At 60.4% G+C, this 13,299-nt stretch overlaps 1 protein-coding gene across 1 annotated transcript; it reads left to right on the top strand.

The window, feature by feature from the left end:
• The first annotated feature begins 1,612 nt into the window (after positions 1-1,612).
• Positions 1,613-12,291, top strand: RPS6KA4 (ribosomal protein S6 kinase A4). The gene is made up of 17 exons (XM_032357431.1): positions 1,613-1,771; positions 1,879-1,950; positions 2,679-2,897; positions 2,995-3,110; positions 3,692-3,799; positions 4,020-4,100; positions 4,188-4,291; positions 4,387-4,537; positions 6,772-6,936; positions 8,765-8,896; positions 9,076-9,209; positions 9,305-9,398; positions 9,822-9,995; positions 10,076-10,270; positions 10,592-10,751; positions 10,972-11,135; positions 11,406-12,291. The coding sequence occupies exons 1-17, from the start codon at positions 1,717-1,719 to the stop codon at positions 11,598-11,600; spliced, it is 2,319 nt and encodes a 772-aa protein (XP_032213322.1). The 5' UTR covers positions 1,613-1,716; the 3' UTR covers positions 11,601-12,291.
• The last annotated feature ends 1,008 nt before the right edge of the window (positions 12,292-13,299 follow it).

Genomic DNA, 13,299 nt, shown 5'->3' on the forward strand with positions numbered 1-13,299 from the left:
AGGCACCTGGTGGCGCCCGGGGCAGGGTGGGGCTGCCAGGGCTGAGGTGAGACAACCTGAATGGGGGGGTGGGTAGAGCTGGGAGGGGTGGCCCACGCTTCAGAGTCTGGTGAGGTGGGAGTGGACCCCAGCCTCCAGCTGGGCTGAGGAGCTGAAAGGCCCTTCCCATAGCCCTCCGCCTCTGGGCTCTGGTGGCCATCTGCTCTGTTCGTGGCTCCTGTCAGTGGTCAGGGAGGCTCCAGAGGACAGGCCAGCCAGGGGCCCTGGGTGGGACCATGAGAGGAGGCTGCCTGTGTGGCTCTGACGCCCTTTTTTTTTTTTTTTTTAAAGATTTTATTTATTTATTTGACAGAGAGAGAAATCACAAGTAGGAGGAGAGTCAGGCGCAGAGAGAGAGAGAAGCAGGCTCCCGCTGAGCAAAGAGCCCGATGCGGGGCTCGATCCCAGGACACTGAGATCATGACCTGAGCCGAAAGCAGCGGCTTAATCCACTGAGCCACCGAGGCGCCCCATTTTTTTTTTTAAAGATTTTATTTATTTTATTTGACAGAGATCACAAGTAGGCAGGCAGGCAGAGAGAGAGAGAGGAGGAAGCAGGCTCCCTGCTGAGCAGAGAGCCCCATACGGGGCTCAATCCCAGGACCCTGGGATCGTGACCTGAGCCGAAGACAGAGGCTTTAACCCACTGAGCCACCCAGGTGCCCCTCTGACACCATTTTTGAGGTTACTTTGGGCTCTGTGCTGGGCTTGGGGACCACAGGAGACAGAAGCACAAGAGGGGCGCATGGCACTGGTTGGGCTGCGAAGGGTGGCGAGGGGCTGAGGTGCTTTCACTTGTCCACTCTAAAGAGATTTGGTCAGGAAATCAGTCACTCCTCCCTGCCACAGCGGGGGACTCGCCGGCACCGCCCCCTCCCCACCGTGTCAGCGCCCCCTGCAGGCGCCACCTGGGCAGGCACCGCCCGGACACAGGGTCCTCAGGGAGCCCGAGGAGCCCAGGCCCTCCCTGCAAAGGCAAGTCCAACACGGAGTGAGAGGCGCTGGGCCGAGGTCCCTCGGGCAGCACCTGGGCGAGGATACACCTGAGGCTTCCAGGTGTCAAGGAAACATACACATCCCCTCCCCGCTTTGCGCTGGTCGGGTGATCAAAATCGAGTGAGTGAACTGAGATCTTGATGAAAACTCTCACTGGCCTGGTGGCTAAGAACTGGACAGAATCGCTTGACTGCCGGAGGTCCGGTCCCCTGGAGGGGGCGGCTCAAAGGCGCCTGGGTGCCCCCCACCTCCACCCCACCCCCCACCGGGCACGGCCCGGGTGTCTCAGCTTCAGCGGGCACTCCCGGGGGCAGACATCTGGCTCGGGAGCGTCCACCCAGTAGAGGCTCCAGGATCTCCCCCGACCGCAGACGCGGCTCGCAAAGGCTGTTCCCAGGACCCCAGGAGGGTCGCCGCGGTCCCGGAGCGCACTGCCCTGCGGCCCGCCCCGCGCGCCCGAGGGAGCCGGGCCGCCCCCGCCCGCCCACCGGCAGCCCGGCGCTGTCACGTTCCAGCCGCCTGACTCAGGCCGCGCGGGGCGGGGAGCGGGAGGCGGTGCCGGCGCCCGCCTCGGCCCCCGGAGGCGGCACCAGGAAGCGCCCGCCCCGGCCGGAGCCGCCATGTAACCGGCGCCGCCCGGAGCAGAGCCGCGCGGGCCCCCCCCCCGGCGACCCGCACGCCATGGGGGACGAGGACGAGGACGAGGGCTGCGCCGTGGAGCTGCGGATCACCGAAGGTGGGCCGTGGGGTGGCCGGGGGGCGCGGGACCGGGTGAGGGCCGCTGGGACCCGGCCGGGGAGGGGGCATGCACCGGCCGGGCTCATTCGCCTCCTGTGCCCACAGCCAACCTGACCGGGCACGAGGAGAAGGTGAGCGTGGAGAACTTCGAGCTGCTCAAGGTGCTGGGCACGGGAGGTGAGGACCCCCACACCCCCCTGGGGGCAGGTGTCCCCGGCCTGGTGCCCTGGGCCTCCCAACCGGCACACCCGCGCCTGGTCCTGAGCCAGGCCTCCAGCGATGCCCCCCACCCTTTCCCGCTCGGCCCGCCTTGCCTGCCCCGCCCTGCCCTGCCAGGGTTTGCATGCCCACTCCCAGGGACATGCCTACTCCTAGCGCTGCTCCACATTCTCGTGGCTCCTCCCTGCGAGGTCCTCGGGGATTTGCCAACACCCTCCAGGCTTTGCAGCCCTCCTGAGGGATTTGCACACCTCCTCCCCCGAGCAGTATGGGAGCCTGGTCTCCTGCTTTGCTCACTCCCAGCTTTGCACAGTCCCCGGCCTGGTTTTTTTGCACATCCCTCCCTGGTCCACTTTGCATCCCCCCCGCATCTGTCCCATCTGCCCAGTTCTGCCTGTGATCTGCCCCCACCCTGCACGGCAAGCCTCCCGGAGTTGCACGCCTTCTAGCCTGTTTTGCACAGTCTCCTCCCCACTTTTGCAGACCCTCTGGGGCTGCATACGCCTCCCGCACCCCAGCTCCCCCCACCCAAGTCTCCATCAGCCTTTTGCACCCTTGCCTCTCTCTCCAGCTCCTTCCCCCGGTTTCCACACCCTCTGGGTTGGCATCCCCCCCGCCCCGCCCCCACCAGTCCGCACCACCCTTCGGCTCACGGTCTGCCCTGCGCTGGCTCACTGCTCCCACAGCCTACGGGAAGGTGTTCCTGGTGCGGAAAGCCGTCGGGCACGATGCAGGGAAGCTGTATGCGATGAAGGTGCTGCGCAAGGCCGCGCTGGTGCAGCGCGCCAAGACGCAGGAGCACACGCGCACCGAGCGCTCGGTGCTGGAACTCGTGCGCCAGGCGCCCTTCCTGGTCACGCTGCACTACGCCTTCCAGACAGACGCCAAGCTGCACCTCATCCTGGGTAAGGGTGGGCCCCTGCTGACCTTGGGGGCCACAGCGGCAGCTGGGGCTGCTCCGCTCCATCAGGGCGGCTTCCCACCCTCCACTCCAACCCCCAGACTACGTGAGTGGAGGCGAGATGTTCACCCACCTCTACCAGCGCCAGCATTTCAAAGAGGCCGAGGTGCGCGTGTACGGGGGCGAGATCGTGCTGGCCCTGGAGCACCTGCACAAGGTGGGTGAGGACCTGGGCTCGCTGTGGCTCTGGGTCTGGGCCTGGTGCCAGGCTGCCCCACAGGGCAGCCTGGATGCGCTCTCTCTTGGGTGGTCTTGGTGGGGGCCAGAGTCGCTTCCCCAGGCCTTCTGGAAGGGAAGGCCTTAGTGCTGCCTGGGGAGGGGTCTCTTTCCTCTCCCCTTCTCTGCCCGCCCCCCCCAGCCAGTACCTCCTCAAAGGGGGTTTCCTCTGACAGGGAACTTGGGGCTGCTCCCGGGGCCACACTCCACAGAACTTCCTCAAATGGAGACCTCATGCCTTGGCTCCCAAGGCCTTGCAATGGGTCTCTTCACCCAGGCTCTCCTCCTTCTGGGTCCTTCGGGCCTGTTCCCAGGGGGTCCTCCTTCCTTGCTTTTCCCATGTGATGGGAAGTGGCTTTTCCCATTTGATGGCCCGGGCCTGGGCCTAGTCCTGCACTGGGGATCCCTTCTCTAGGTGGGGCTCCCCTTATCCCGAGCTGGGTTTTGGTGCCCTGACACAAGCCATAGGAGGGGGGGCTGTTGGGGAGGAAGAAACATCAGTGCTTCTCTTGCACCTGCCAGCTGGGTATCATCTACCGGGATCTGAAGCTGGAGAACGTGCTGCTGGACTCCGAGGGCCACATCGTCCTCACGGACTTCGGGCTTAGCAAGGAGTTCCTGACGGAGGAGGTGAGTGAAGGGCAGTCTTCCCGCCTCCCGCACCTCTGTTCAAGCCTTCGCCTTCCTTTCTCCTGCTCTGTGCCTGGCTCTGCGTCATGGCGGCGAGGTGAACAGGTCGGGGGCCCGCCTGCAGGAGGCTCCCTGTGCTCTCACCCTCCCAAGCCCAGCAAGTCCTGCTCTGAGCCTTGAGCACTGCTGGGTGTCCACATGGGTCCTCTTGCCCTCCCAGAAAGAACGAACCTTCTCCTTCTGTGGCACCATCGAGTACATGGCTCCCGAAATCATCCGCAGCAAGTCAGGGCATGGCAAGGTGGGTTCGCGTGGGAGTGGGTGGGAGCGGCGGTGGTGGGGAGGCAGGGGCGGCCACAGGCCCTCACCCTGGCTCTGCCCCCGGCAGGCTGTGGACTGGTGGAGCCTGGGCATCCTGCTCTTCGAGCTGCTGACCGGGGCCTCGCCCTTCACCCTGGAGGGTGAGAGGAACACGCAGGCAGAGGTGTCCCGGTGAGCAGGGCTGGACGAGAAGGGGAGGCGGTGAGGGGCCTGGGCACGGTTGGGGAGGGGGCTCGCTGCCCCTGACGCCCCCCCAATCCTCCCAGACGGATCCTGAAGTGCTCCCCTCCCTTCCCCCCCCGGATCGGGCCCGTGGCACAGGACCTGCTGCGAAGGCTACTTTGCAAGGACCCCAAGAAGCGGCTGGGTGCGGGGCCTCAGGGGGCCCAGGAAGTCAAGAACCACCCCTTCTTCCAGGTGAGGCTGCTGACTCTCCCCCACGCCTCTCTGCACACTACCCAGGCCAGGCCACTGCTCTGGGTTGGGGGATGGTCTGAGACCAGCTGGTTTCACCTGACTTAGAAAAACCACCCCATAACGTGGGTTTGTTTTTTCCATCTCTGGTGCAACTTGGAAGGCGTGTTTCTGGGGGAAAGGATTGTAGGTTTGTTGACCGTCAGGGCTGGCAGGGGCTTGAGAATGGCTTCATCAGGTCCTTCCACCGGACAGGTTCAGAGAAGGGAGGCGACCTGCTCCGGATGGCACAGGAGATGGTGTAGAGCTGGGAACAGCTTGCAGGTGTCATCAGCAGTCCAAGTCACACTTAGGGTTCTCTGCACCCACCCAGGCGTTCTGTTCTTTGTTCCATTACTCTCTGTGTGCCTGTCATTCTGATGGGCAGTTGGTCAGCCACTTGGGTTTTGTTCACTTGTTAAGAGCACCCACAGGTTAGAGGGCGGGGTGAGATGAATTCTGTTTCTTGGCGAGATCTTGCTGGCTCGGGCGCTGTGTGTGGCTGGTGTCCTTGCCTAGCAGGGCCCTGTAACAGTGAACACCTGCCGTGTGTTGGCTCTTTGCTGATTATTTCATGTAACCTTCAGAAGCATTCTGGTGATCCCCATCTTTCCAGATGGAGAAACTGAAGTTCAGAGAGGGTAAGTCATTTGCCCAAAGGTCACCCAGCCAGGAAGTGATGGAGCTCAGATCCAAACCCAGGTCTGGGTGATTTGAAGCCCAGACGCTTCTTTGCTGTGTCCTGTTTACTTGTGGCATCAGATTTGCCACTTGTCTGACATCCTAATGGAAGTGTCCCTTTCTGGGGATTTACTGCGGGTCAGGCACTCAGTTATCCCTGCTACAAATGCTGTTTCCAGTCTTCCCACCTTGGTCCATTGGAGATGCTTTCTTAGACAGACCTCGTGGTGAAGTTGCCCCTTCGTGGGGGAAGGGGCTGAGCAGCGTCAGTTTCCTTAAGTGGATTCCTCGGGGCCCACCCTGAGCACATGCCAGCCCCTGGATTCTGGGAGTGGGTTGATTGGCAATCAGACTGGAGAGGTGCTAAGGTCTTTGAGGCCCAATGCTCAGAAGGTGTGTTCCCCACAGTACCCCTTCTCTCAAGATAGCCTCTTTGGTGCTAGCGGTGCTGAGGTCCTGGTGCCAGACCTGGGGCCTTCGAGACCAAATCAGGCCTCTTGGCTGCAAGTGATAAAAAGTTCAACTCAAAATGGTGATATCCCTGGAACAGTTTGACTGCCAAGAAAAGACAGTGGTCTAAATAAAATAGAGGTTTATTTATTTATTTCTGTTCTCATGTAAGAGGTTGGCGGGCCAGGGCTGCTGTGGTGTTTTCATAAATACAACCTCCTTTCTTCCTTTTTTAATGCTCCTCCATTCTTATCATGCAGCCTCCAGCCCCAGAGTTGCCTCTTGGTCCAAAATGGCTGCTGGAGCACTTGCCATTTAGGCTCTAATCTAGGCAGAAATCAGTGGGAAAAAGGGGAAGGGCAAAATGGGCACGTGCCAACTTTCACCTTCCTCTTGAGGTTCTTTCTCTGGATTCTTACGTTTTTTGCTTACAGGTTATGGGTCACCCCTGAGTACAAGAAAGTTTGTTAAATCCTGGGTTTTAGTTATGTACATTGCTTCCTATAATAACATCAGGGCTATGGTACTAAGGAAGACAGGGAATATGGAAGTAGGGTGGGCGACGAACAGTCTCTGCCATCCTAGCTTAAACATAAAAAGGCATGTTTTAGCTCCTGTATTTGAAAAGTCTAAGGAAAAGTGATTTGACTTCAGGCAAGGCTGCATCCAGGTGCTGGATTTATGGTTATTAAGAATTTCTTTCTTTATCTTTTGAGTTTTCTGCATGGGAACTTCATCATTAGACCCTGAGGGGTCCTCAGCAGCTCCAGGCCCATGTATTCCCAGATTTAAGTCCAGTTGAACAAAGAGATTTGTTTTGCATGGCAACACTATCAAAAGTCCCAAAATTGACTGAGTGTGGTGGAGGGATGATTTGCTAAGGGAAGTAGGGGTGTTCTTATCAGAGCGAGAAAAACAGAAGCTAGGGTGGTGGGTAGAACAGCTTTCCACCCAAATCCCAGAGAGACCCTTGCCTCACTGAGGAGCAGTCCAGGGAGGGTGGCTTGAGGGGACAGGGGTTTTAACTTCCTACCCTTTACCCCCAATCTCTCATTTCGCTTCCCCAGGGTTTGGATTGGGTTGCTCTAGCTGCCAGGAAAATTCCAGCCCCATTCCAACCCCAGATCCGCTCGGAGCTGGATGTGGGCAACTTTGCAGAAGAATTTACTCGGTTGGAGCCTGTCTACTCACCCCCCGGCAGCCCCCCACCTGGGGACCCTCGCATCTTCCAGGTGAGTGAGAGCTCACAGAACCGCAGGTGCTGTAGAGACAGGATGATACCCTTTCCACCATGGATGGGGCCTGACCCTTGGCCCTGCATAGGCCCTGTGTTCTGATCAGGAGTCAGCATCCTCCCCAGACCCCGTCCACTGGTGGGGTAGCTGGAGTTGTCAGTCATACACACTGCCGTGGTAGGACACGTCTTTGAGTCACATGGTTATCTTTAAATTTCATGATAATTTCTCTTCTACTCCATATATCTATTGTTATGTAAAGATAGTGTTTTAACCATTTGGTTGCTTAAGTGGACAACTAGAAAGACATGCTGTGTTTATACTGTGGCTTTGCATGTTTCTTGGCAAACCACATCACATTTGTGGAAGCTCAGGCCCCCTCCACTCAGTTTTAGAAGCTTAGGCCTTTTGGACAAAGTCAAATTCCTTTGCTCGGCATTCAAGGCCCTGCATGATGTAGTCCTTGCTCAGTGCCCTAGCCTCACTGCTCACTGTGGTCCCACCTGGTATACTAGCACCTACGAACAGAACACATGTCCCTGTCTTTGCACTGGCAATTCTCCATGGCTGCACCACCCCTGCCCCCCGGGCATTCCCATTCACCTTTTAAGCCTCCTTGTGTGACGCTGCTCCTGTGTGAATTCCTCCCCACTGCTCTGGTCCTGTGTTGCCCTCTCCTTGTGCACCCATCCTCTGGAGACGGCACCTCCTTCTGAGCACCATGTCAGGTTGTATCCTAGCTGCCTTCCTGGGACTGCCTCCCCTGGTCTGGAAGCTCCCAGAAGCGACTGCATTTAATTTCTGTATCCCTTTGCCCGGTGTGGGGGCCTGGCCTGGAGGACATGGTCCCCTAAATATGAAATAAGAACAGGCCAGTAGCAAGTGTAGATGGGTCAGCGCCCCTGTGAGGCTCTCCTGAGTGATGACTGTTTTGGAACAAGCCTCCACCGATTGTCTCGCAGGTTTTTTTTTAAGCTGTATTTACTTTAGAGAGCGAGAGAGTGGGTGGGGGGGGGCGCAGAGAGAGAGAGAGTCTCCAGCCAACTGAGCATGGAGCCGGATGTGGAGCTTGATCCCACCACCCTGAGATCATGACCTGAGCTAAAGCCAAGAATTGGACTCCCAACCGACTGAGCTACCCAGGCGCCCCTCATTCATTCATTCATTCATTCAGTGATTCAAAAATATGTACTGAGTGCCTACAGTGTGGCAGGCACTGATCTGGGCCCTGGGGATGGATCAGTGAACTTAAGGGACAAGTGTGGAACCTGCGTTCTCCTGCACAGTGGGCTGTGTTTTTAGGAGAAAACAATCCGTTGTTAAACTTACTCTTAAGAATCCCTTGAATTGCCTCTTTGTTTTTCCTCAGTAGCCCCCCCCCACCCCCTTGCAGAGGAGGCCAATGTTTGGTTTGAGAGGAAGGCATAAAGCTTTTTTGTATTCAGTGGGTGGATTTGAATTCTCATAAGCTAAGTGTGTGTGATGCCAGGCCGGGGCCCTTTCATGCCTCGGGTCCATCATTTTCTGGGTCACTGCATTGTGCTGAATAATGCCCTTGGCACTCGGGGGTGGGGGGTGGGTTTACTGTGATGGGAACCGTGGAGTCACACACTGGTGGGGGATGTGAACCTAAGTGATCACAGAACAAGGCGGAATGAAATGTTCACACACCTGTGAGCACCGGGATACCAAAGCAACGGTCTCAACCACCCACTCTAGTCCAGGGTCTTCCTCCTGAGCCCTGCCCCTCTCCGGGTCTGGGCCTTCCAGGGACTGCGTATGCACCTCCAGCCCCTATGCCCATAAGCCCCCTCCACCCCCGCAGGGATACTCCTTCGTGGCGCCCTCCATCCTGTTTGACCATAACAACGCGGTGATGATGACAGATGTGCTGGAAGCATCTGGCGCTGGAGACCGGCCCGGCCGGGCAGCGGTGGCCAGGAGTGCCATGATGCAGGTGGGCGGGGCCAGGGTGGGAAGTTGATTTCGGGGTGTCTGGGTTCGGGGATTCCAAAGCTGGCTTCCCCAGGAGCCCACGGTGTCACCTCGGTGAGGTTTGGGGCCTCTCTGGGGTGGCGCGTGGCGTGGCCGCAGGGCTCCCAGGTAGGATCTCTGACGCGCCCCCTTCGCCGCCAGGACTCGCCCTTCTTCCAGCAGTATGAGCTGGACCTGCGGGAGCCGGCGCTGGGCCAGGGCAGCTTCTCCGTGTGTCGCCGCTGTCGCCAGCGCCAGAGCGGCCAAGAGTTCGCGGTCAAGATCCTCAGCCGCAGGTGGGCGGGCCCGGGGAGGGCGGGGCCTGGCAGAGCCGCGTCCAGGGGGCGGGGCGGGATGTGGGCCCAAATGAACCTGCCTGCCTCACCCCCAGGCTGGAGGGGAACACGCAACGAGAAGTGGCCGCCCTACGGCTTTGCCAGTCGCATCCAAACGTGGTGAAGTTGCACGACGTGCATCACGACCAGGTGACCCTTTCTTGGGCTGGGGCACAACGCAGGGACTCAGGGGGCTGTTCTTGGAGGGCGGGTGGGCGGGGAGGCAGGCAGGAGGCCAGGGCTGAGGACTGGGTGGGTGGATGGGGGCGCTGAGCGAGGTGGCAGGGCAGGGAGGTCGATTTGAGCTGAGGATGGGAAGGGGGAGCCGAGGATGCTCAAGGGAACAGAATTTGAGGAAGACGGGGAGGGGCTAGGATTTGGGGCCTAACAGTGGTTTTGGGGTGGTCTTGAGTTCTGTGCTCGAATAGGGGGCAGGGACTGACGCTGGGCGGGGGGAGGCCTGGCCAGTGGGTGGGGCCCGGCGGGGATGGTGTGGTGAGGTCCGTAGGTAGGTCGGTTGGTAGGTGGGACCTCGACCCAGGTGGTGACCTCGCCCCGTCACTCGGCCCGCAGCTGCACACGTACCTGGTTCTGGAGCTGCTGCGGGGCGGGGAGCTGCTGGAGCACATCCGCAAGAAGCGGCACTTCAGCGAGTCCGAGGCGAGCCAGATCTTGCGCAGCCTCGTGTCGGCCGTGAGCTTCATGCACGAGGAGGCGGGCGTGGTGCATCGGGACCTCAAGCCCGAGGTGGGCGCGGGGCCTGGGCAGCCGGGGAGGGCTGAGGCGCCGAGGCCTGGCCTCTGACGTCCGCCCTGCCGCCCTCCCAGAACATTCTGTACGCCGATGACACGCCCGGAGCCCCCGTGAAGATCATCGACTTTGGGTTTGCGCGGCTGCGCCCGCAGAGCCCCGCGGGGCCCATGCAGACGCCGTGCTTCACGCTGCAGTACGCCGCTCCCGAGCTGCTGGCGCAGCAGGGCTACGACGAGTCCTGCGACCTCTGGAGCCTGGGCGTCATTCTGGTATGGGACGGGGTCCCTCGGAGGGTTCAGGGTGCCTGGAGCCTGAGGTCAGAGGGCTTCCTGATGTGGACCAGCAGGGACACCCCGGAGGCAGAGTACAGGGGTCCTCTTGGTGGGGGTGGCAGGGTTGCTCAGAGTCTGGGGTCAGGGCCTCCGAGTCTTAGGGATCAGAAGTCAGGGTTCAGCATCACACATGGGCCTCAGGAGTCACCCTCCTGGAGAGGGGGGATGGTTCTGAGGGTGGGCTAAGTTAGCCCCCTGGCCCCTCTTGGCTTTGCAGCCAGGGGCGGTTCTCAACTCCCCCTCTTCCCACCTCTCCAGTACATGATGCTGTCGGGGCAGGTCCCCTTCCAGGGGGCCTCGGGCCAGGGTGGGCAGAGCCAGGCGGCCGAGATCATGTGCAAGATTCGTGAGGGGCGCTTCTCTCTTGATGGGGAGGCCTGGCAGGGCGTGTCTGAGGAAGCCAAGGAGCTGGTCCGAGGTGAGGAGGGGAGGAGGGGCGGGAGGGGGTGGGAGGTGTCACAGACACAGGTGTCCTTGGGGAGGGGGCGGCCATGGGGTCGTGCTGGGGCAGGGATCGACAGTGGGTTAGGTGTTTCATCTGGGGGACTGGTCAGGGAGAAGAGTGGGGCTGTTGGGATCTCTCTGGGGTGCAGACCCCACACACGGCCCCTCCTCAACCCTTCCCTGCCCTGCTCCAGGGCTCCTGACCGTGGACCCTGCCAAGCGGCTGAAGCTTGAGGGGCTGCGGGGAAGCTCATGGCTACAGGATGGCAGCGCGCGCTCCTCGCCCCCACTCCGGACACCCGACGTGCTGGAGTCCTCGGGGCCAGCTGTGCGCTCCGGGCTCAACGCCACTTTCATGGTGAGGGGCGGGGTCTGTGGGAGGTGGGGCTGGGAGGCGGGGGGCGGGCCTCCTGGAGGCCACGCCCCCAAGCCCAGAAAGGTGAGGTGAACCGAGGCCCGGCCTCTGGTTGGTGGGCACCCAGACCTTTGGGTAGGCTGGAGGCCAATGACCTGTTGGCCTTGACCTGGTGGAATGGGAGGGAGGGTCCCGAATGCGGTCAAAGCTAGGATCTGGAAGTCCGAGGTCCGGCCGGTGCTGGTGGCGCACTCACCCCCTCTTTACTGCCAGGCCTTCAACCGCGGCAAGCGCGAGGGCTTTTTCCTGAAGAGCGTGGAGAACGCGCCGCTGGCGAAGAGGCGGAAACAGAAGCTGCGGAGCGCCACCACCTCCCGCCGCGTCTCCCCTGCACCCGCCGCTGCGGGCAGGGCCCCCGCCGCCAAGGGAGCCCCCAGACGAGCCAACGGCCCTCTGCCGCCCTCCTAGCCCCTCCCACAGTGACCCCTCCTTCCCCCATAGAGTCTGTGACCTGGGAGCCTCAGGTATCGGCTCCGCCCCATCCCCAGGGATTGCCCTTACCTCCCCTTCCCCCCACCCCACTCCCAGACAGAGCAGAAGTATTTTTATAAGCAGAGAATTTTTTATGTCTTACCAGATAGAGTTAGAGATGCAGGGAGGGAGGGGCCTCTGCTGAGACCTTGCCTAGTCCGGCGCGAAGGCGCTTCTCCCCCAGGGGGCTGCTCCACCCTGAAGGGCTCCTCCCCCATTTCTCCGCACTGAGTTGCCAGGGGGAGAAACTGGGACTGCTCCCCTGCCCTCTCCACCAGGCCCTGCTCTTGGGAGGGGGCTCCCCTCCAGCTGTCACTTTATGGACTGTCTGTGCAATTACGTCCACCAAAGACCTGTGTTGGGGGGGGTTCAAGGAGAGGCCCTGGGGGACCCCTGAAGCATTTCTGCCTCACTTTATGTCACCTGCTTCTCCCCTGTTGGGGCTAAGGAAGGAGGTAGGCAACCCCTAAAAGGGGAGGCCCCTTCTCCCCACTCCCCCGCTCCCCCTTGGCACAGCTGCCTCTGGCTGGGGCAGGGCCTTGAGGGTCTGGGCTGGGCCTCTGCAGTCACTGCCTCAGCCCATCCAGGCTGTGCCTTTGACTTTAAAATAAAAGTCCATCCAGCGCCGTGTGTGGCATCTGTGTGTGTGAGGAGGGTGTGCAGGGCAGAGGGCTTGGGGCAAATAAATGTTCAGCCGAGCGGGCCTGGGGCCTCAGAGAAGAGGAATAGGGCAAACCCTTCTTCTGGGCAAGACCAAGCCCTTGGTCCTTGACCGTTGGCCTGAGCGGCAGGAGGTCCAAGCAGTCATCTCGGCTTGTATATTCAGACAGCTTGGCCAAGTATACTTTAGAATTCTCTTAGTGGTTAAGTAATAGATCCTGAATTTCCATTAGCGGGGCGGGATTTTTAGGCTCATAACTATGCGGTGCCTGGGGAGACCCAGGCAAGGCCTGATCTGGACACAAACACATGATCAGGGCCCAGTTTCTCAGTCTGAACTTTTTATTCTGCTTTATTTTCCTTTTGGCCCTAGGATGGGTGCTGGGTGCTCGAGGGGCTACAGACTGGAATAGGGTGAGAAAGACGGTCTTCGTGGCAGCATTCCCCAGGGAAATGCCAAGATGTACACTGATTGGATACACTTGGGTCATGTGTCCATGGTGGGCCAATCACTGTGCTCAGGGATGGGGGTGTAGCTTGCTGTCTATGTGGATCACGGTCTCCCCTTTGGAAGCTCATTGGGTGAAGGGCAGGAGGAGGGGTGGGCCCTTGAGAGAGGTCAGTTGCGCAGAACTCGGTGCTGGTCCTGGTCCCGGAGGGCTTGAGTGAGAAGGGAGCCGCCCGCATTCGAGGCCCGCGGAACCATCAGTGTGGCCCGCTCCAGCAGAGTGAGATGGCCCCCGCTCTGGGATCCCTGCTAGGTAGCTGGGCCATTGCCCCAGCGTCTTTGTGGGCACCCCAGGTCAGAGCTATTTGTACAGTGCAGAGAACCCTACCCCAGGGTTGACGGGATAGTGACACGCTACGTGTCTGTCTCCAGACCTTCTCTTCCCATATTACCCTGTGGGGGCATCTCACGGGGGACCTTGCCTTCCCATCCTGAGGTTTGCCTCATTCAGGAGGAGGTCCCCAGAGG

The sequence above is a fragment of the Mustela erminea genome, chromosome 9 (genome assembly GCF_009829155.1).
Source record: "Mustela erminea isolate mMusErm1 chromosome 9, mMusErm1.Pri, whole genome shotgun sequence".
NCBI classification, from domain to species: Eukaryota; Metazoa; Chordata; class Mammalia; order Carnivora; family Mustelidae; genus Mustela; species Mustela erminea.

Bases quoted from the DNA above. Each gene is read 5' to 3' on its own strand.
- RPS6KA4 (XM_032357431.1), top strand. From the start codon at position 1,717: ATGGGGGACGAGGACGAGGACGAGGGCTGCGCCGTGGAGCTGCGGATC. The intron at 2,898-2,994 runs GTAAGGGTGGGC...TCCAACCCCCAG, and splicing joins CAAGCTGCACCTCATCCTGG to ACTACGTGAGTGGAGGCGAG. The intron at 4,292-4,386 runs GTGAGCAGGGCT...CAATCCTCCCAG, and splicing joins ACGCAGGCAGAGGTGTCCCG to ACGGATCCTGAAGTGCTCCC.